Source organism: Oncorhynchus keta, chromosome 25 (assembly GCF_023373465.1).
Source record: "Oncorhynchus keta strain PuntledgeMale-10-30-2019 chromosome 25, Oket_V2, whole genome shotgun sequence".
Taxonomy (NCBI): domain Eukaryota; kingdom Metazoa; phylum Chordata; class Actinopteri; order Salmoniformes; family Salmonidae; genus Oncorhynchus; species Oncorhynchus keta.
This window is the reverse complement of record NC_068445.1, coordinates 14,799,250-14,821,671: the sequence shown is the minus strand read 5'-3', so window position 1 is coordinate 14,821,671 and position 22,422 is coordinate 14,799,250. Positions and strand designations below refer to the sequence as shown.

The 22,422-nt window shown below is 41.3% G+C and overlaps 1 protein-coding gene across 1 annotated transcript in view; it reads right to left on the bottom strand.

Annotated features, from left to right (window-relative positions):
• LOC118357850 (transmembrane protein 132D-like) overlaps positions 1 to 22,422 on the bottom strand; it is a 50,048-nt gene that overhangs the window by 2,794 nt on the left and 24,832 nt on the right. Inside the window, exons 3-5 of the mRNA XM_035735165.2 lie at positions 17,526 to 17,663; positions 7,735 to 7,924; positions 4,533 to 4,676 (exon numbers count right to left, since the gene is read on the bottom strand). Coding sequence (XP_035591058.1) covers positions 4,533 to 4,676; positions 7,735 to 7,924; positions 17,526 to 17,663 — 472 coding nt within the window. The remainder of the gene's footprint in view (positions 1 to 4,532; positions 4,677 to 7,734; positions 7,925 to 17,525; positions 17,664 to 22,422) is intronic.

Sequence of the window (22,422 nt, the reverse complement as noted above, 5' to 3'; positions counted from 1 at the left end):
ACATCAGAACAGGCCTTACCAAAACATACATTCCCTGTCATTCATGCTATTTATGGGTGAATATGTTATACAATATATTCAGATTAAGCATGTGACCAGCTTCTAAATTAAACTACTGTATGTACAGATTTGTTCTATTAAACATTAAATATAGCATTTATTTGTAAATCAGTGGTGTGAAAGTGGGACTCTCTTGGTCTTTAAATGATAGAGATCTTATATGATGCTAAGTTACACCAATGAAAAGGAGAGATAATGAAACCAGACATTAAGTTATCCTTAACCGAGGACAAATAGTTCCCAGAGCTTTAATGAACTCAACAAATGGTTCTGTCGTATCTTAGCAGTGCATGCCCCACTATGGTGATATAGTCAAACAACTGTAAGAAACTGCTACACTGAACACAAGGCGAAGGCCATAATAAGATATAACATTGAAATGTATGATGATCCAATAACACACTGTGCTATATTGGACAGAAATCCTTCACAACCTTATCCAAGAACACAATCATTACATTTTAATTTCTTATGTATACCTTGGTTAGCAGTTTCTGTCAGCCCATTGAGAAATTTAATGCGTTTTTTTGAAACCATGGAAAACATACTGCAGGTTCTATCAAAGTTCCTTGCTTGAAGGAATTTGATCATTTATGGAGCATTGAAATTCCGTTATCATTGGCTCCCTCCCGTAAGTGCTCAGGGGGGTAAAGAAAAATGGCCGTGACTTTGACAGACTCAAGGGAGGAATGCAAATAGAAGAGATTCCTACTCTACCTCCATGCACTCAGCAGTTAGAAGATGCATCGTCAGAGTAATGTCCTGTTTGTTGTGGGGGATCCTGTGATATCATAGTCAGCAAGTAGCTGACAACAATTACCTTGCACACTAACTAAAACTATGTTTTTGTTAAAAGACTATCGAATGTTCCACATGGCAAATTGAGTTGGAAGGGGAGTAAAAGTGTGTTGCTGCAGTTTCTCATCCAAGCAAATGTATGAACAATTGTACAACGGGTGGTTCTAATCCTGAATGCTGATTGGTTAAAACCATAATCCAGCAGGTGTCTATTACACAAGTTAACACCGGCTAAATCTATGATGTTAAAATGTCTATTTACTCTGTTCCATCTGACGGAGCAATCCACTGTCTCATCAGCCCAGCCAAGCAATTTATCAACTTGATCTCCACTATAAAAAGCATCTAGACATAATCTCACATTTCTTTAAGACTAGCATTTAGTTTTCAACAGTGGAGATTTGCATAAACCTCGCTGTTTGTCTCTCTGACATTAGCAACATTGTTTCAATATTCAAATTCGATATCCAGCTGTCCCATAGTAATGAACGTGTTGGGACGAGACAGACAGCGTTTCTCGGCCAGTCGAAATCATGAATCAATTGCCATAATTTTTGAGGATATATACAAAGAAATGTCAATTGAAAAAGGGTCAAACGAAACAAAGTGCAGCTAGTTTGCAGTCTTTCCATCTTCAATTTGAAGTGATTATGTGTTGTTGGCTAGCTCTTCAGAACAACAGTGTCCTGAGGAGAGAGCACATTTTCTATGCCAGGCAAAATCGTGCCTCATTAGCTGATTGTTATGGATGTATCCAAATAAATGCCACTAGAAAACAGCTTAAACAAATGCAAAGGCAGCTACTGTTGTTATTCTGGCTGCACTGTTTGACTTGACCGTAAGTTAGCCATTGTTGGCTAGCTAGCAAGCAAGGGATAGGAACGTTGCCAGCCAGTATGGCAATCGAACATTTAGAACGAATGACTGGGTCACGTCCATAGATACAAAACAAAGAGACTGAACGACTGGTTTGTGTCCATAGATACAGAACAAAAAGACTGAACGACTGGTTTGTGTCCATAGATACAGAACAAAAAGACTGAATGACTGGGTCACGTCCATAGATACAGAACAAAAAGACTGAACGACTGGTTTGTGTCCATAGATACAGAACAAAAAGACTGAACGACTGTTTTGTGTCCATAGATACAGAACAAAAAGACTGAACGACTGGTTTGTGTCCATAGATACAGAACAAAAAGACTGAACGACTGGTTTGCGTCCATAGATACAGAACAAAAAGACTGAACGACTGGTTTGCGTCCATAGATACAGAACAAAAAGACTGAACGACTGGTTTGTGTCCATAGATACAGAACAAAAAGACTGAATGACTGTGTCACGTCCATAGATACAGAACAAAAAGACTGAACGACTGGTTTGCGTCCATAGATACAGAACAAAAAGACTGAACAACTGGTTTTTGTCCATAGATACAGAACAAAAAGACTGAACGACTGGTTTGCGTCCATAGATACAGAACAAAAAGACTGAATGACTGGTCACGTTTCTGGCAACCGAACCGATAGAATGAACGACCAGCCAGCTTGGGTAGCATTCTTAGATTTGTGTCGGGACTATATCTCGTGGAAGGATGAAATAAATTCAGCAAAATAACATTTTGTATGAAAATGTCAATCATTATTTGAATATGTTGGTAACTTTGTTTTGGGCCAAACAACACCCGTGCTGATATATCCTCCAGACACCGTCTTTCCAGGCATTATCACTTAATTGCCCGTGCCAGTATGCACTGATCTTTTCCCAATGAGGTCATGAAGAGTTGTAATAAATAGTTTTCATCCAGAGACAGTAGACAAGGTCAGACAATCATCCCTAATCTAAGAGCCCTGTTACTTTCTTAGGTAAGAGCTCTCTTCCTCCCATCTCCAAGCTACTCCATATTAGTTAAATCTCACTGACAGCCTCAAGCTCTTCCATGTTTACATGGCAACATAACCAAATCATTTTCCAAAGATATTGACTTCAAAAGGTGTTTTGAAGTTCTGATCCAAGTCTCTTGCAAGTCTCCAAAGACATAATCTCAGCATGGAGCACATAATATCACTCAGCGTTCTACCATGAAACCATGTCTGAAATGTGCGTTTCATTTGATCTATGCCATTTGTCTTTCATCACTTCATGCAGTATCAAGGCAGAGTGAGAAAATCTCTTTCAGGTCAACAAGATTCATTTCATTTGCATCTTTCTCTTGACTCACAAACATTTATCAGTAACTGTGCTGACAGAGTAAATACCAACTGCATGGATAAGTGATCTCCACCCCCAAAATTCTAAGGTTGCAGTGAGTATACTGTATTCATTACACAAGAAGCCACAAATTGACAGAGAATATACTTTTTTTAATACCCATTTTAAAGATAACTGTTTTTTAATATTTGACGTGCCAGATTCATCTTAATCTCAAGGCATTTCACACAAGTACCCAAGTGTCCATTACTCACAACTGACAAAGCAAATGTTTCTATACCTCTGAAAAGCCTTTTCATCATGGCAGATTTGACTTTGTTTTAGCATTTCAGACCAGAGAAAATAAAATGGAATAAAGCCTTGCCATTTATCATCGGCAGATTTCATACTCTTTTCACATGCGTCATAAGAGCAAAGATATCTGAGTGGAGCTGCTAAACTAAGAAGCTTAGGGAGAATTTTTGCTACTCAAGCTTACTTATGCATCTGATCAGCAAACAAACACTATAAGCTTTAAGTCTAAGCTTGGGCCAACTATAAAGGGTCATTCATCTTTTAAATGCATGAATAGTGATTTACATTTTGTTGTCACTATCATAATCCCAATGATCTCATATCTATTCCATTACTTTACAAAACAGACCACTTATTTCCTGTGGTCATGTACTAATGGATTTCTTCAAATACAAAACAACAGACAAATGGGTGGATAAGCCGTTGTTTATGTTAAACTTATGTTTGTACACAGAGCAAGGTGCATAATTACACTTACATTGACCGAATGTAGATTAATGGCTGTAATAAAGGGATATTGTGCAACAACAACAACACGCACTGTGAAGTGTTTGTTCTTCCTTTGTTTCCCTGTCATGTCCTGTTGTGTTCAGTTCAGTTCAGCAGCTGATGGGCATGATGGAGGACGTCACTGGAGCGTCACTCACTGTTTGTTTCGTGATGTGGAAGAGAGCATGTGCAGGGGTGACTTTGGTACAACTTCTTTGCCTTTAGCAGTCACTCCCCCCCTCTTACACCCACACTAAATGGCCCTCCTCCTGTCTCATAGTCTTGGGGCAGCTAGACAAGACACACACTCTACCGGCACTCTAACCACAGTCAAAACAGGCTGGTAACCACATGACTAGAAATCTTCTCCTTGGTTGTTGGACATGTTTATTCACACCACAGATCTGCAAAGTATCCTGGCAGTGACACCTGTGTAAAGTAAGGAAGCTTTCAGTAAAAGAAGTGAAGGTGAATGTTAGAGTAGCCCCATAATCTCGGTGTTACTCTGTGTTTAGCAACCGAGTCTGACAGCTTCATACCAACACCTTAGAGAAACACACTCACCTTATTTCTGTGTTAAAGTTCTAAGTACGTCCATCCCTAAGCCATGGTTTTAGCACACATACACCCTTTACCCAAGGATCAATACCAGGGGACAATGTGGCATCAACCGGCAGTACCTTCAGGATGTCCTCATCAGTGGAGCTGCAGTTGGTGAAGTCTGAGACGTCAGTGACTGACCCGTCCTCCTCCACAGCCACAGTCCTGACAGGCAACACCACCTTCTTCCCAGTCAGCACCGCCGTGTTCAGGATCTCTGTGTCCTAAAGGGAAGACATCATCAGTCTGGAAATAGGTTTAATAAGATATCAACCTAATGTAACCACTCATGGTTAAGATATAAACGTGTTGTAGGCAGGGGGAGCAGGGGAGAAATTGTGAGTGGAAACAACATGACCTGAAGTTCTCAATTCCCGTCGCTAGTACAAATACATATTTGATTAATTAAACGGTCAAATGAAATGCTATCAGTCACATGCTTAGGTAACAACAGGTGTGGATTAACAGTGAAATGCATTTCCCAACAATGCGAGAGAAAGAAAATAGAGAAATAATAGAAGCAATAATCAATACACAGTGAGTAATGATATCTTGGCTATATACATGAGGTACAAGTACCGGGTTGATGTGCAGGGGTACGAGGTAATTTAGGTAGATATGTACAGTACCAGTCAAAAGTTTGGACATACCTACTCATTCAAGGGTTTTTCTTTATTATTACTATTTTCTACGTTGTAGAATAATAGCGAGACATCAAAGCTATGACATAACACAGGTGACTACCTCATGATGCTGGTTGAGAGAATGCCAAGAGTGTGCAAAGCTGTCATCAAGGCAAAGAGTTGCTACTTTTAAGAATCTCAAATATAAAATATATTTTGATTTGTTTAACACGTTTTTGGTTACTACATGATTCCATATGTATTATTTCATAGTTGTGATGTCTTCTCTATTATTCTACAATGTAGAAAATAGTACAAATATAAGAAAATCCCTTGAATGAGTAGGTGTGTCCAAACTTTTGACTGGTACTGTAAATATATATAATTCTTCTTTTATTGGCAATATAATTGTAGCTCCAACCAATATTTAACCATTTTCAGCAGCTCATAGTGCTGAGTGCTAGATCAGTACAGACCTAATGGCCCTCTTGCCAAACATCTATTATCCTCATGTTTGGCTCTCAGCCTGAGGTCACCATCTAATCCGTGATTGAGATGAAGGAAGTCAAAGTCCTGAAAAAAAATCACAGTACCAGTGCCTTCATATTTCAGTGCCTTTTATCTGTATTATATTTTCAGATACTGTTTATTGTATGATAGGACAATATTTATTGAAAGACAATCAACGTTTTTCCTGTTCACAAACATTAATTTACATGAAGCCATTAAATACATTTATGAACAAAATGGCCAAAAGATGTATCACAAAATAAGATTTTTTTTTTGGAAGATATGGTTTTGAAAAAAGTATTACTACACAGAAATGCTAAATCTCCCATGACAACAAACAATAGTGGTTTAAGAGGTCAGCAGGGCCTCTTGATTGCAGTAGCACAAAGGGCTAAGAGCAGATAGAGTATTGTAATGACAACTGCTCATAACATTTCTTATTTAGTTACGGTATAGAGATTATATGATGTATTAATTGCAGAGATCCTATATTAAGAGAAAGAAAACACACACAAAAAACAACAATAGTGAAGCATCGGTCAGAGACTGGCAACCTCCTTGTACATCATTATGACACAGAGGCATCAATGTCATGAGTGCACAGTGAATTAGGTCCCGTTACCAACAATAGATCTCATAGATACAATTGTTGTTGGAGGCCTCGTTCAAGGCAAACATCATTTACAATAGTACATTTCACAGGTGAAAATAATACATGCATATTCAAATCAGGTATAAAATCATTGGCACGCTTGATAAAGATGAGAAGAAAAAAAACTGTATAAAATTATACAAATACTGAGCTTTATTGTACGCTAAGGCTTCGAGTTCCTCCTTAACCTTATTTCATGGTGAGAAAGTGGAAAAAATCCGTACTTTTTTATGAAACACCATTTTCTACCACCAGTGGCTAAACGCTAAATACATCAAGGATTAGCATTTAGCCACTCTAGCATGGTGGTGGAAAATGGTCTTCTCGCCTTGTCTTATCTTCTTTTCTGTCTTCTGTCTTCTCGCTGCAGCTGTACATAGTCCATCGGTATATAGCCCACCCAATTTACCTACCTCATCCCCATACTGTTTTTATTTTATTTACTTTTCTGCTCTTTTGCACACCAGTATCTCTACCTGTACATGTTCATCTGATCATTTATCAATCCAGTGTTAATCTGCTAAATTGTAATTATTCGCTCCTATGGCCTATTTATTGCCTACCTCCTCATGCCTTTTGCACACAATGTATATAGATAATTTTTTTCTACGATGTTATTGACTTGTTTATTGTTTACTCCATGTGTAACTCTGTGTTGTTGTCTGTTCACACTGCTATGCTTTATCTTGGCCAGGTCGCAGTTGCAAATGAGAACTTGTCCTCAACTAGCCTACCTGGTTAAATAAAGGTGAAATTCATTTTTTATTTAAATTAAATAATGTTAAGGAGGATATTAAAGCCTTTGCTGAATGGAGATTATTTTAAGTACAAACTGGTCGCCGGGGCTAACAAGTGTATTATTGGCTGGCCACATCAAGCCCAGACGATAGTTGAGATCCATGAAGCCCACTCGAGTCTGCCCAGGCTAATTGGGAGGGATCTTAGACCATTCCTTCATACAGAATCATACATATATATCGTCTGCACTTACGGACTACCCTCTTCAAATGAAACCACAGGTTTTCAATGGGGTTTAAGTCCAGAGACTGAGATGGTCAAAGCAAAATGTTTTGCAATGTCCTTTTCAGTCTCCGGACTTTGAAAGCCTTGGAAAGGGCAGTCCATAAGCACAGATGAAGGATATAAAGGATCTGGGAAGATGTATGAAGGAATGGTTTAATATCCCTCCCAACGTGTTCTCCAATCTCATAAAACCTTTTAGAAAAAAGTCTCAATAGCGTATTGAGAACAGGGGTGCCAATAATTCGGAACCCTATCTTTTTTTAGATTTGTGTTACTTGTTAAACAAAATATATTTCTCTGAGCAATTGTATTAGTATTAAATAATGTAATTTCTTCAATTGTTTTGCACACATTATACCTTACTATTTGAATAATTTATTTTATACAGTCTTTTTTGCAAATCTTTATCAATGGTGCCAATCATTTTTTGGCCTGACTGTAGATGCTAGAGATGAGTTGTCAGTCGGTGCTCACCATGACGAGTGTGGCCAGGCCCACAAAGTCTCTCTGGGTGGTGTAGATCTCCATGGAACCCTCCTTCCCCCCATCCCTGGTGTCTGCGGGAAACTCCAGGCGCCATGTGATGACCTGGCTGTCTGATTGGCTGCTCTGCTCCTCCACCTGAAAGTCCATCTGTAGGACCTCCAGTAGACTGCTGTCCAGCCTGAGGGAAGATAGAAGAAACAGGATCAGACTGGGACTGTCACTGCCAGAGGAACTCATTCAGCGCGTCTTAACTCAAGCTATTATATGTGGTTGTTTCGGTAAACCTTTTTAAAAGAAAGGAGAAGAATGGTGCTACCATAAACAGTCAAAGTAGGACAGCAAAGCCTAAAGTAATCAAGATGACACAGCAGTGATCCTGACACAGCAGCCATAGTGTAAACAGAGACAAGAAAAGCAATAAAGAATTGATAGAGGGTGGGAGGATCTGGGTTCCTCAATCAAATCTGCCCTGGGACACTAGGAGGCTGTTATCATTAGTGTATGGATAGCATTGTTTACACTCAAGAGAAATAAGGAAATACTCATTTGATTAATGTCTGTTTCATCATGCAATAATAATGATTTAATTCCTTGGTATTTTGCCCTTCATCAAAATAACAACAAAAACGTATCTTCCTTCCAAAGTCGTCAGAAGCATAAAACAAGATTATCCACACAAGGGGGTCATTTAATGTTCTTTCCCACATTCATTTCCTGTAGGGCATGACCAGCGGAGCATGACAAATGAGCATCAGGGATTTGATTGTGTGTGAGACACCAGATTAATGAGATGAACAATCCTCCTCCCCTGAAACCTATTACCTCTAAAAAGACACATGTGCCACTGCAGGCGCCAGGCAGAGGGAGGATGGACGCATGAGCTAAATTGGATAGATACTCAGCTCATACCTGTAAAGTTCTCTGATAGCCTGATGCTCGCAATGTACACTAGAATGCCTTGAATAGGACTAGGATAGGATCCCCTCTAATCTGATGAATCTGTCCAAAGTCTCTAAAGTGAAACATCTGTAAAGCATTACAGAGAGAGTGTTAGGCCTGTTTTAACTGAAAGTATGTTAGATCATCATCATTAACATGGGGATTGACAGTAATGGGTGAGTGCAGGGAATGGGTTTAGACAGCTTTTAACTATGGAGTTTGAACACAGAGTCAAGTGAGGTGTCATGAACTCATGAGATCTCACTTGACTCATAATATTGCGCAGCTGGAACTTTGACAATACAAAGTATAATTTCTATTCCTTTGCAACTCCCTATGAAACGCACTACTGAATAGAACCTGCTCCACTCACTCTCAAGGCAGTCCTGTATCCAGCACACCTCCTTCTTCCCCACCTCAAGCCCTTACATTTGCACACAACCAACTGTCAAATCTTTTCAAATGTACCGTGCGTGTTGCCTTCAAAGTCGAATGCAAGCACAAAGCACCTTCTAACGAGTTCTCTAAGAGCTTTAAAAAAATTCTACACACCATATGTAAAGACAACAAAAAAATAGATTTACTGTAATTAAATCATCTTAGCACATTAAACAAAAATAGAGACACAAACTACAACAGTATTTTAATGTGAATACTTTATTTCATTTTCAATACATTTGCTACAATTCCTAAAAACATATTTTCACTCTGTCACCATGGGGGATTGTGTTTAATCAATTTTGAATTCGGGCTGTAACACAAAATGTGGAATAAGTCAATAGGTATGAATACTTTCTGAAAGCAGTTTATAAAATCACCTGTGGACCAAATTTTGCCCGTGGCCCGCCAGTTGGGGCACTCTGCCCTAAAGTATACATTAAAATGGATTACATTGATTTGTACACATTACAATAATTGTACCAATTACAGAAAAAAGATCAGCATTGTCAAAGTGTTTTCATACATATTGTTAAGAAACCATTAACTATCCTGTTCATATGGTTGCACTCGCAAAGTCTAGAGGTCTTTGTTCTATTTAAATGCTCTGTAACCTGATTTAAGATGTGCAGCTATGGGGTAAATCAGCGTATGTGCCTAGGTGTTCAATGTACATGTCCCCAGGGAAACAGCAACCTTACATTGGTTCAGGGCCAGCCCTGTCTCTGTTGATCTCTTGGTCGGTCAGTCCAAGCGGATTATTATTTGTTCAGCTGGTGACAAAACATAAATACTGTATGTACAAAAATGAAAAATATCAAAGGCATGCACAAACTAAAAAACAAACAAACTACCAGCCTGAGGCTGTGGGATGCGATGGATCCCAAATGAATACAACCACTAACATAAAAAAAAAATTTTTACGCAATGTGGCTGAGGCAACAGATCAGAACGTTTAGATTAAAATGTTGATAAACTATTCAGTTATTTCTTCACATTATAAGGGCAGCAATGCACACATATTAAGTAGTAGGCTATAAGCGTGATTGTTTCATTAGCAGAAAACACCATTATCAAAAGTGAAAGCAAATGCAATTATGCGAGATTTCCATACCCAACTATAACATCTTCCGTCAAGATAGAACTGCCAAAGGGGGCGGAGTCGCAGTCTACTGCAGAGATAGCCTGCAAAGTAATGTCATACTTTCCAGGTCCATACCCAAACAGTTTGAACTACTAATTTTGAAAATTACTCTCTCCAGAAACAAGTCTCTCACTGTTGCCGCCTGCTACCGACCCCCATTCAGCTCCCAGCTGTGCCCTGGACACCTTTGTGAATTGATCGCCCCCCATCTAGCTTCAGAGTTTGTTCTGTTAGGTGACCTAAACTGGGATATGCTTAACACCCCGGCAGTCCTACAATCTAAGCTAGATGCCCTCAATCTCACTCAAATCATCAAGGAACCCACCAGGTACAACCCTAACTCTGTAAACAAGGGCACCCTCATAGACGTCATCCTGACCAACTGGCCCTCCAAATATACCTCCGCTGTCTTCAACCAGGATCTCAGCGATCACTGCCTCATCGCCTGTATCCGCCACGGAGCCGCAGTCCACCCCTCATCACTGTCAAACGCTCCCTAAAACACTTCTGTGAGCAGGCCTTTCTAATCGACCTGGCCCGTGTATCCTGGAAGGACATTGACCTCATCCCGTCAGTTGAGGATGCCTGGTCATTCTTTAAAAGTAACTTCCTCACCATTTTAGATAAGTATGCTCTGTTCAAAAAATGCAGAACCAAGAACAGATACAGCCCTTGGTTCACTCCAGACCTGACTGCCCTCGACCAGCACAAAAACATCCTGTGGCGGACTGCAATAGCATCGAATAGCCCCGTGATATGCAACTGTTCAGGGAAGTCAGGAACCAATACACGCAGTCAGTCAGGAAAGCTAAGGCCAGCTTCTTCAGGCAGAAGTTTGCATCCTGTAGCTCCAACTCCAAAAGTTCTGGGACACTGTGAAGTCCATGGAGAACAAGAGCACCTCCTCCCAGCTGCCCACTGCACTGAGGCTAGGAAACACGGTCTCCACCGATAAATCCATGATTATCGAAAACTTCAATAAGCACTTCTCAACGGCTGGCCATGCCTTCCGCCTGGCTACTCCAACCTCGGCCAACAGCTCCGCCCCCCTAGTTCCTCACCCAAGCCTCTCCAGGTTCTCCTTTACCCAAATCCAGATAGCAGATGTTCTGAAAGAGCTGCAAAACCTGGACCCGTACAAATCAGCTGGGCTTGACAATCTGGACCCGCTATTTCTGAAACTATCTGCCGCCATTGTCGCAACCCCTATTACCAGCCTGTTCAACCTCTCTTTCATATCGTCTGAGATCCCCAAGGATTGAAAGCTGCCGCAGTCATCCCCCTCTTCAAAGGGGGAGACACCCTGGACCCAAACTGCTATAGACCTATATCCATCCTGCCCTGTCTATCTAAGGTCTTCGAAAGCCAAGTCAACAAACAGGTCACTGACCATCTCGAATCCCACTGTACCTTCTCCGCTGTGCAATCTGGTTTCCGAGCCGGTCACGAGTGCACCTCAGCCACACTCAAGGTACTAAATGATATCATAACCGCCATCGATAAAAGACAGTACTGTGCAGCCGTCTTCATCGACCTCGCCAAGGCTTTCGACTCTGTCAATCACCAAATTCTTATCGGCAGACTCAACAGCCTCGGTTTTTCGGATGACTGCCTTGCCTGGTTCACCAATTACTTTGCAGACAGAGTTCAGTGTGTCAAATCAGAGGGCAAGCTGTCCGGTCCTCTGGCAGTCTCTATGGGGGTGCCACAGGGTTCAATTCTCGGGCCGACTCTTTTCTCTGTATATATCAATGATGTTGCTCTTGCTGCGGGCGATTCCCTGATCCACCTCTACGCAGACGACACCATTCTATATACTTTCGGCCCGTCATTGGACACTGTGCTATCAAACCTCCAAACGAGCTTCAATGCCATACAGCACTCCTTCCGTGGCCTCCAACTGCTCTTAAACGCGAGTAAAACCAAATGCATGCTTTTCAACCGATCGCTGCCTGCACCCGCATGCCCGACTAGCATCACCACCCTGGATGGTTCCAACCTTGAATATGTGGACATCTATAAGTACCTAGGTGTCTGGCTAGACTGCAAACTCTCCTTCCAGACTCACATCAAACATCTCCAATCAAAAATCAAATCCAGAGTCGGCTTTCTATTCCGCAACAAAGCCTCCTTCACTCACGCTGCCAAGCTTACCCTAGTAAAACTGACTATCCTACCGATCCTCGACTTCGGTGATGTCATCTACAAAATGGCTTCCAACACTCTACTCAGCAAACTGGATGCAGTCTATCACAGTGCCATCCGTTTTGTCACTAAAGCACCTTATACCACCCACCACTGCGACTTGTATGCTCTAGTCGGCTGGCCCTCACTACATATTCGTCGCCAGACCCACTGGCTCCAGGTCATCTACAAGTCCATGCTAGGTAAAGCTCCGCCTTATCTCAGTTCACTGGTCACGATGGCAACACCCATCCGTAGCACGCGCTCCAGCAGGTGTATCTCACTGATCATCCCTAAAGCCAACACCTCATTTGGCCGCCTTTCGTTCCAGTACTCTGCTGCCTGTGACTGGAACGAATTGCAAAAATCGCTGAAGTTGGAGACTTTTATCTCCTTCTCCAACTTCAAACATCAGCTATCCGAGCAGCTAACCGATCGCTGCAGCTGTACATAGTGTATAGGTAAATAGCTCACCCTTTTTCACCTACCTCATTCCCATACTGTTTTTATACTGTTTTTATTTATTTACTTTTCTGCTCTTTTGCACACCAATATCTCTACCTGTACATGCCCATCTGATCATTTATCACTCCAGTGTTAATCTGCAAAATTGTATTATTCGCCTACCTCCTCATGCCTTTTGCACACATTGTATATAGACTGCCCATTTTTTTCTACTGTGTTATTGACTTGCTAATTGTTTACTCCATGTGTAACTCTGTGTTGTCTGTTCACACTGCTATGCTTTATCTTGGCCAGGTCGCAGTTGCAAATGAGAACTTGTTCTCAACTAGCCTACCTGGTTAAATAAAGGTGAAATGAAAAAAAAAAAAAAAAATGCATGTAATGCTTCCAATATAAAGGTGCATTTTTACGGTGAAAAGGATCTTCCTAAACTTGAACCTCACGCGCTGCTTATGTATGCTAGTTGGGCTCAACACCCCTTCTAAAGCCAATTAATGTGCTTATTTTTAAGAAGTTATTTGGCCACTTTTAGTTGTGATACAAACCTTATGAAAACATATAGGCCTATGGGCGACTATGATTCATGAGGTGTGTGACTATGATTCGAAAAAGTTGCACAAAAAAAGGCATTGTTTCTTATGCTGGGCATCATTCACAAGTGATAATATATAATTCACAAGTGATAGGCTAATATTTTCACCCATCAGACTATTCTTGATTCAATCTTGTCTTTACATACTAAATAATATATGTGTGAAATTTGTTTTGATTTAGAATGGACCATTAACATGCACCTGTATCGAAACATGCGTGTAATTTCTGCACTTAAATAGCGAATGGTAGGCTATACTCCTGTTGTAAAGACAAGCAATGTGATTAATATTAGGAAAGTTGAGAAATAAATATAGTAGGCCTAGTCTATAGAAAGCTGATCCTTCTCTTTTTAGTAGAGGCCATCACTGTTTTCTCCTGCAATAGCATAGCCTATAGAAATGTAGCACAACATGAGCTCATGGGTTCTCATGAAGTGTTTGATTAGATTTTCAAATACATTTTCATTGATGTCATAGTGATAAGAGGGACAATAGAGTGCTGAGTACCAGGCAGTTATCAAGTTTGGTAGGCTACTAATGACCATCAGCAGCATCGAAGCTTGGAGATGCCTAATTACAGTGACTAAACGGTCACATGGAATTTGAATGCCTTCATGACTCATGACCACCAATGTGGTGGTAATACCATCACCGCAACAGCCCTAGCAGGCTCATGGCTTGTAAGCTGGGACACTGCCTGACGATCACCTATTTGGCAGCACCTGATGTGCTTATCAACCAGGCTCACCACCTGGACAAGGTTGGAGCTGCCCCCTGGGGGAATGAAGTGTGGAAGTGGTTGTGAGCTGTAGTGTGCTGTCTAAACTACATATTCCTTAACAATATGGATAATAAAAAAACACTCATTTAATTGTTGTCTCGTTCGTCATGCAATAATAATAATGACTTAATTCCTTGGTCTTTTGTCCTTCATCCAAATAACAACAAAAGATGGGATTTTCCTTCCAAAGCCATCGGTAGCATGAAACAAGATTATCCACACCGAGGGTGTCAATTAATGCTCTAACATAAATGTCCTGCTACTCTAAAGTAATCACTTTGTTTGTGCACATGTAAGGTATGACCAGTCGAGCATGGCAATTGAGCATCGGGGATTTGATTAATGAGATGAGCAATCTCCCTCCACTGAAACCTATTAACTCTAAACAGACACACGTGCCACTGCAGGCGCAAGGCTAAAGGTGGATGTACGCATGGGCTAAATAGGATAGATACTCAGCTCATAGCAGTACATTTTTCTGATAGCCTGATCCTCTCAATGTACAATAGAATGCCTTGAATAGGACTAGGATAGGATCCCCTCTAATCTGATGAATCTGTCCAAAGTCTCTAAAGTGAAACATCTGTAAAGCGTTTCAGAGAGCGTTAGGCCTGTTTTAACTGAAAGTATGTTAGATTATTATCATTAACAGGGATTGACAAGAATGGGTAAGTGCAGTGATGGTGTTAAGATAGCTTTTAACTATGGACTTTGAACTCAAGAGTCAAGCGAGCTGTCATGAACTCATGAGATCTCCCTAAACTCATAATATTGCCCAGCTGGAATATTGTGCTGCTGGAACTTCAACAATACAAAGTCTCAATTGTATTCTTTGTCATTGCAACTCCCTGTGAACCACACTACTGAATAGGAACAGGCCCACTTACTTTCAATTAAGGCAGTCCAGTAGAGATGTTGGATCTTAACTTGATCACTCTTGTCACAGAGAATTTTCCTGTTGCATCAGAAAATTCAAATGAGTCTCACGAATTAGCTGTTCTCTTTCTCTCAATGCGGGGGCAGTCAAGACATTGGGATCAGGCCTGATATCAAAATAATGTTCTTTCTCGCTCTCTCAAACGCTAGGCCTAGATTTACATTTAAGAATGTGAAATGTCAGAATAATAGTAGAGATAATTATTTATTTCAGCTTTTATTTCTTTCATCACATTCCCAGTGGATCAGAAGTTTACATACTCTATTAGTATTTGGTAGCATTGCCTTTAAATTGTTGAACTTGGGTCAAACGTTTCGGGTAGCCTTCCACAAGCTCCCCACAATAAGTTGGGTGAATTTTGGCCCATTCCTCCTGACAGAGCTGGTGTAACGGAGTCAGATTTGTAGGCCTCCTTGCTCGCACATGCGGTGTCAGTATGCGTACAAGTACAGCCCACGGAGAGTAACTAAAAAAGTACTAGTTCCTCCAAAAATTCAAAGGGCAGTGTCTGGCATATTTCTTTCGGGGTCAGCAGCTGTAACCACTGAACCACACAAGCACTGAGATTTAAATCGGCCTATTCCCTGACTTGAACATATAATGCAACAATATATAAAAAACACTGATTTTCCCTAACAAAAAATATCTAATGCATACAAATATAAGAGTTCACATGAGACGTGCCATAGCTTGCATGTAGCCTCCATAGCCACTATAGGAAACTGAGAGACAAAGTCCATGAAATCCCCAAAGTGGTGTGACATTAGACAGCCCCTACAGGGGGTCTAGTAAATTATGACATTTTAAGATGGATTAGCCCTAACAAACGATTTTGCATCCACAAATATGTTCCCCAAAACGGGTTTGATAAACAATGAACTAATACCATCACATAGGGAAAACAGGAAAATGAGGTCAACCCAGCTCAATTCAATCATGGACAACAACATGCTTCAATTAAAATGACAAATGACAAATGAAGTGCCACATTTGATTTCATGGGAACTTCTCATAGACTACAAATACCTGGAGCCACACCAGATCATCTAAAGGTCATCCTAGCCACAGAGTTGGCCAGTTACATGGAATGTCAATTGAAGGTCCTGTTCCAGCATGGACAGGTTCCTACATCTGGGGTATTGTCCTCAAGCAAGGAAAAGGTTACCCTTCAGAAAGAGGACCATGACTCTAGATATATTTGTGACAGCAGCAATGGTACCAGAATAATATCCCACAGACTTAAAAGGACATACAAGTTTAGCTTCTAGGAACGAAAGGAGTATTATCAACAAAGCCACATCTTCACATTGACTGGGGCTAGCTAATGTTTAATGTTAATCCTTGTTTAATTGTTTTCCAAAAGCACTAACATAATGTAAGGGATACAAAAAAACTGTAATATTCTAAATAGGGGACAGAAATACTTTTCAACGATTTCATGTGAACTATAGATAAGCAATTAGACATTTCCAGAGATTGACGTAGCCCTTTCCTGCAGTCAAATTACCAAATTGCCCTCTGGTGGCCTCATTGGTGGAATGTTCATATTTTTCATAATTCATAATTAATAAACATGACACATTTTTTTAACAAAGGTGTTCCTATGTCAAATGGTTTTGTTATATTTCAGTCTTCTGTGATTCATATTATGTCTCATATTGAGATGCAAACTCAAAATGGAATACACTTCAACTCTATATCTGACATTGTACAGGTGTCTTCTTTTTTCTAAGCCCATAACTATGTGTGTGAGGTGTATACTTTTGTTTCAAAGTAGATTTGTTTAAGACTACCAAGAAACACTCCGCGTGACCCTGATTTAGCCCACTGCATAAAAGGTTAAGAGGTAGCTCTACTTAATAAGGTGTGAGGACAGTGGCCTTTTTAAAAGCAGATTTACTTAAGCTTTTCCCAGCAGCAGTTTTGTGCTTGGATAGCATACGGTGTCTTGTCAGGTCAGATAGGCTAAGCCTCGGTCAAAATGGCATCGTGTGTGGGTGGTATTTATTCTGAGGCATTATCCTACTCATACTACTTTGCAGAATATTTTTCACTCCCTCAGGCAAAATTTAAATCATTAAGCCCCAGTAGCATGTACACTATTATTACAATACATTATCTAACAACCCATGACATAATATCACTTCTTAACATTCAGAAGTGTGTTTAAATTTGTCTATGAGCAGCCAAACCCAGATGTGAATGGTCCATCCATGATCCAGTGGTTGAACACAGTGAGTTTAATGGAGTTCACTGATAGTAAATTGGGGGATTGTTGTGCATTTTCAGCAGACTTGCCTTTTTCCCAGTATGGCAGATTTCCTCTGACAAACAACAGCGATGGTGCCATCTGCTCCAGCGTCCAGAGTGATATCCCACAGCAACGAGTTACTAGGTGTTGCTGTGCGAAACGACACTCCCTTCTTTACAATCGCTCTGTGAATGAAGACAAGAAAAATGTATAAGACAAATACCGCCAACTCTAAATTGTACACCTAGCAGTAAGTCCATCTCCACTGGACCTAGCTAGTATGACGTTGGCCTCTCATAGCTTGGGGCCATGAAATTATTCATTCCCTAAGCCCTTCAGTCAATCAAAGACCACTTTGCTCGTAGCAAATCCCTATAATTTAAGAGTCTTGAGCAAACCCCATAGGATAGGTTTCAATAGCCAGAGGAAATATGCATTTTGAGTGTTTAGTATTCTTCATATACTATGGGCATCTTTGGTCCTGTCTTGTACACAAATTATTCGTAGTGCACTAATGGCTTGTTGGCCTGCTGGCCTCTCATTTGTAAATGATAAGCATTATCTAATGCAGCTGAACACAGAGTACAACAACAGAGAGCCTAATGCTAATTGAAAATATTACCCTGGTATTAATGGCTAGTGTAAAATGTCCTACCAGAAGTAGCATAGCATATGAGTGGAAGAGGTCAGATATATACATGAAAACATTCATAGTGTTGTACCGGAGAGGCATCCTACTTTCCATCCTCTACCAATGCACAGGATAACAACACTGCACTCGTTGACCTCGTCTTTCTTTAGAGCCACTCAAAGTATTTTTCAAATTCAATTCTTCCAGCTTAATGATCTATATAAACGGAGCACCAGCAAGTTGTTTCTTCATAAAAAATATTCCTAATAGTGCGTAACATCGTCCGTGTAGTATTATCATGTGCATGCATGTCATGTGTAGCCTAATGCTGCTCATGGGTTTATCCCTGACTCTTTCAGACATACATTCTGGCAGTAAAACAACAGTGAGCACATTATGTGTCTCTGGGGAGAGGTAATCTATGATATGAGCATCCATCTGATCCTCTCTACTCCACCTCCTGTGGGACATTCAAGGTCATATGGACAGATGCTATACTCATGCTACTGCCATGCGTACGTACTCATCCCGTTTAAAAACGCATTTGTTTTAGTTAATGTTATTTGCCTATGTGTGTAGTTGTGGGTGTTTTGTAAGTGTGCATGTGTGGTGTGTGTTTGTATATGTGTGCTTGAACATCTGCACATACAGCTCTTCCAAGATGTAATCAGGAGTACTGGTTTGAAGGCTCAAGGGAGCACTAATCTTGGCATGGAGGTTGCTGAAATCGTCCTGTGATGCTGCCACATGGCGCACAGAAATGACCCAATGCCTTCGGCTCTCCCTCTGTCTCCTCTCCCTCTCCCTTCTCTCCCTCTCCCCCCTCTCCCTCTCCCTCTCCCTCTCCCTCTCCCTCCCCCTCCTCTCCCTCCTTCTCTCTGTCAACATGAGGGGACATACTTGTGGCACGTGTGAGACAGGGACTCAGACATTTCAGTAAGATTTCACTGATCCTGCCATGTTACTGCTACAATCTCTATCCGACAAAAGTGCTAACAGTACTTACTAGACTGGCAAAGGAAAGTTTGGCGATCAAAGGAGAATTACACATCCCCAAAGGGGCTGGATGGATGTAAATCAGGAAATATCTTGGGATAATCTAAAAAGAGTTGCAAAATTTCAATTCCGGGGCAGTACAGTAGTACATGCTGATAGTGGAGTAACTAACACCTATTGTGTGTGTGTGTGTGTGTGTGTGTGTGTGTGTGTGTGTGTGTGTGTGTGTGTGTGTGTGTGTGTGTGTGTGTGTGTGTGTGTGTGTGTGTGTGTGTGTGTGTGTGTGTGTGTGTGTGTGTGTGTGTGTGTGTGTGTGTGTGTGTGTTTGTGTGAAGGTGAAGGTGACCTGCCTCTCTCTGTACTGTTCATCCATTAGAGTAAGTGGCACAGAGGGGACAGGGAGGGGCCCTCACTATATTGTTAGCAACAACCAGCAGGTTCCCAGGGGGAAAGCAGGAGCAAATGCACAGGAGACGGACAGGCTGTGAGAGGAGCAGGACTGACAGGCTCTGAGGGGAGAGCGGGAGTGGAGCAGCAGCCACAGATTAACAGGGGGACAGGGACTGTGAGTGGGGGTGAAGGCGACTGGGTAGAAGGGGACATGCCTGTCACCACCCATCTTTCCTGACCACAACAACACTCCTAGAGCCAGGATGTCAGGTAACCTTGAGGCCTCTACAACCTCTGGGATAAAGGTATAGTAATATACCAACAGTACCAGGAGATGTTATAAAAACTATAACATCATGTCTTCACATGAACTTCCATTAGTTTAGCAGTTACTATAGGGGCAGGTCACAGCATAATCCTTATTCTGACTCATAAGGATTTGCTGGGGTCATAGTGGTAAACAGAACAATGCTATTATTTGCCATCAACGAATTGGCATCTATAATGAAAAAAGGTGTAACCCTGATGACACGCTTCTTGTAATAAGTAATGAGAAAATATCTGAGAACAGTTCATCTGGTAATGGCATTCTAAATATACCCACTCATGCTAGTGTTGAGCCTGGTGGTGTGGGGTTTACCTAATCAAAACTAACTGTTACAAAAGTACCTATCTGCCTTTTCTCCCCAGGCCCTCTGGGATCTAAGGGGGAAACCCCACGGTGATGAGAGGGAGGAGGGATTTTTCTTAACAGTGGTTCAGAGCAAGAACCATAGCGGTCAGTGACTGTGCTTAGGCAGTGCTGGCTGGGGAGGCAGGAGGAGGTATCGAGGCACCAGGGCAGGGAAGATGGATTGGCCCAAAGACTGGAGCTGACAGTGTGTGAGAGAAGCAGCTCTCAGGTGCTGCACCTGCCATCCATCTCACTTCTCTCCAGGCAAGGTTTGAGTGTCGAACTAACGTGTATTTTGCATACCAATGCCCCACCACCTGACCACCTCCACCCCACACTGCCACAGGAAGCCATGGCCTCTCTTACTTTTGTCACACACACTCATGGCAGCCCTTGCCCCCTGGCCCGCTCCAGTCAGCAACCCGCTCCAGTCAGCAACCCCCTCCCCTGTGCTTGTTTGATCTTCTCTCTAAGCCTTATTTTTTCAGTCATAACTGAGTGACTGAATAATGGCAGGCCCTAAAAATCAAGTAAACAGTGTTAAATGTAGCTTAGCCTGACTTTAATTCACCATATTAGTGCATTTTCTGTGATAATAAAATACTATTTGTGGACAAGTACCACTATGGTTGTTAAAATACATTTGAAAAATCATCCAATGTAAAGTGAATGATTGTATCGATGATTGTATGAAGATGAAAAATAATTCCACGGATAATAAAGGGAAAACCAGCCATGTCATGGACCCAGAATATAAAGTGAAAACCAGCCACATCGAGGACACCAACACCTTGCTCCCGGAGAAGCTAAACACCTTCTTCGTCCACTTCGAAGAAAACATAGCGCCGCCGACCCGGGCCACCGCCGCCGACGTGGGCCACCGCCGCTCACGAGAACTGACCTCTCATTCTCCCAGGCCGACATGAGTAAGACATTTAAGTGTGTTAACCCTCACAAGGCTGCTGGCCCAGATGGCTTCCCTAACCGTGTCCTTAGAGTAGAGATCGACCGATTAATCGTAATGGCCGATTAATTAGGGCCGATTTCAAGTTTTCATAACAATCGGAAATCGGTATTTTTGGACACCAATTTGGCCATTTTTTTACACCTTTATTTAACTCGGCAAGTCAGTTAAGAACACATTCTTATTTTCAATGACGGCCTAGGAACGGTGGGTTAATTGCCTTGTTCAGGGCCAGAACGACAGATTTTTACCTTGTCAGCTCTGGGATTATTTTTTAGCAACCTTACGGTTACTAGTCCAATGCACTAATCACCTGCCTTACATTGCACTCCACGAGGAGCCTGTGTGGCAGGCTGACTACCTGTTACGCGAGGGCAGCAAGAAGCCAAGGTAAGTTGCTAGCTAGCATTAAACTTATAAAAAACAATCAATCTTCACATAATCACTAGTTAACTACACATGGTTGATGATATTACTAGTTTATCTAGCGTGTCCTGCGTTGCCTATAATCGATGCGGTGCCCGTTAATTTCTCATCGAATCACAGACTACTTCGCCAAACGGGTGATGATTTAGCACTGTCGTTGCACCAAACCTAACCATAAACATCAATGCCTTTCTTTAAAACCAATACACAAGTACATATTTTTTAAACCTGATAATTTAGTTAATATTGCCTGCTAACATGAATTTCTTAGAATTGGGGAAATTGTGTCACTGCTCTTGAGTTCCGTGCAAGCAATCAGGGTATATGCAGCAGTTTGGGCCGTCTGGCTCGTTGCGAACTGTGTGAAGTCCATTTATTCCTAACAAAGACCGTAATTAATTTGCCAGAATTGTACATAATTATGACAATGTAACAGCAATATTTAGACTTAGGGATGCCACCCGTTAGATAAAATACAGAACGATTCCGCATTTCACTGAAAGAATAAACGTTTTGTTTTCGAAATTATACGTTTCCAGATTCGACCATATTAATGACCATATTTGATAGAGCAGTCTGACTGAGCAATGTAGGCAGCAGCAGGCTCGTACGCATTCATTCAAACAGCACTTCCGTGCGTTTTGCCAGCAGCTCTTCGCAATGATTCAAGCATTGAGCTGTTTATGACTTCAAGACTATCAACTCCCGAGATTAGGCTGGTTTAAACGATGTGAAATGGCTAGCTAGTTTCCACCATAATTTGCAAATAAATTCATTAAAAATCCTACAATGTGATTATCTGGATTTTTTTCCCTAATTTTGTCTGTCATTGTTGAAGTGTACCTATGATGAAAATTACAGGCC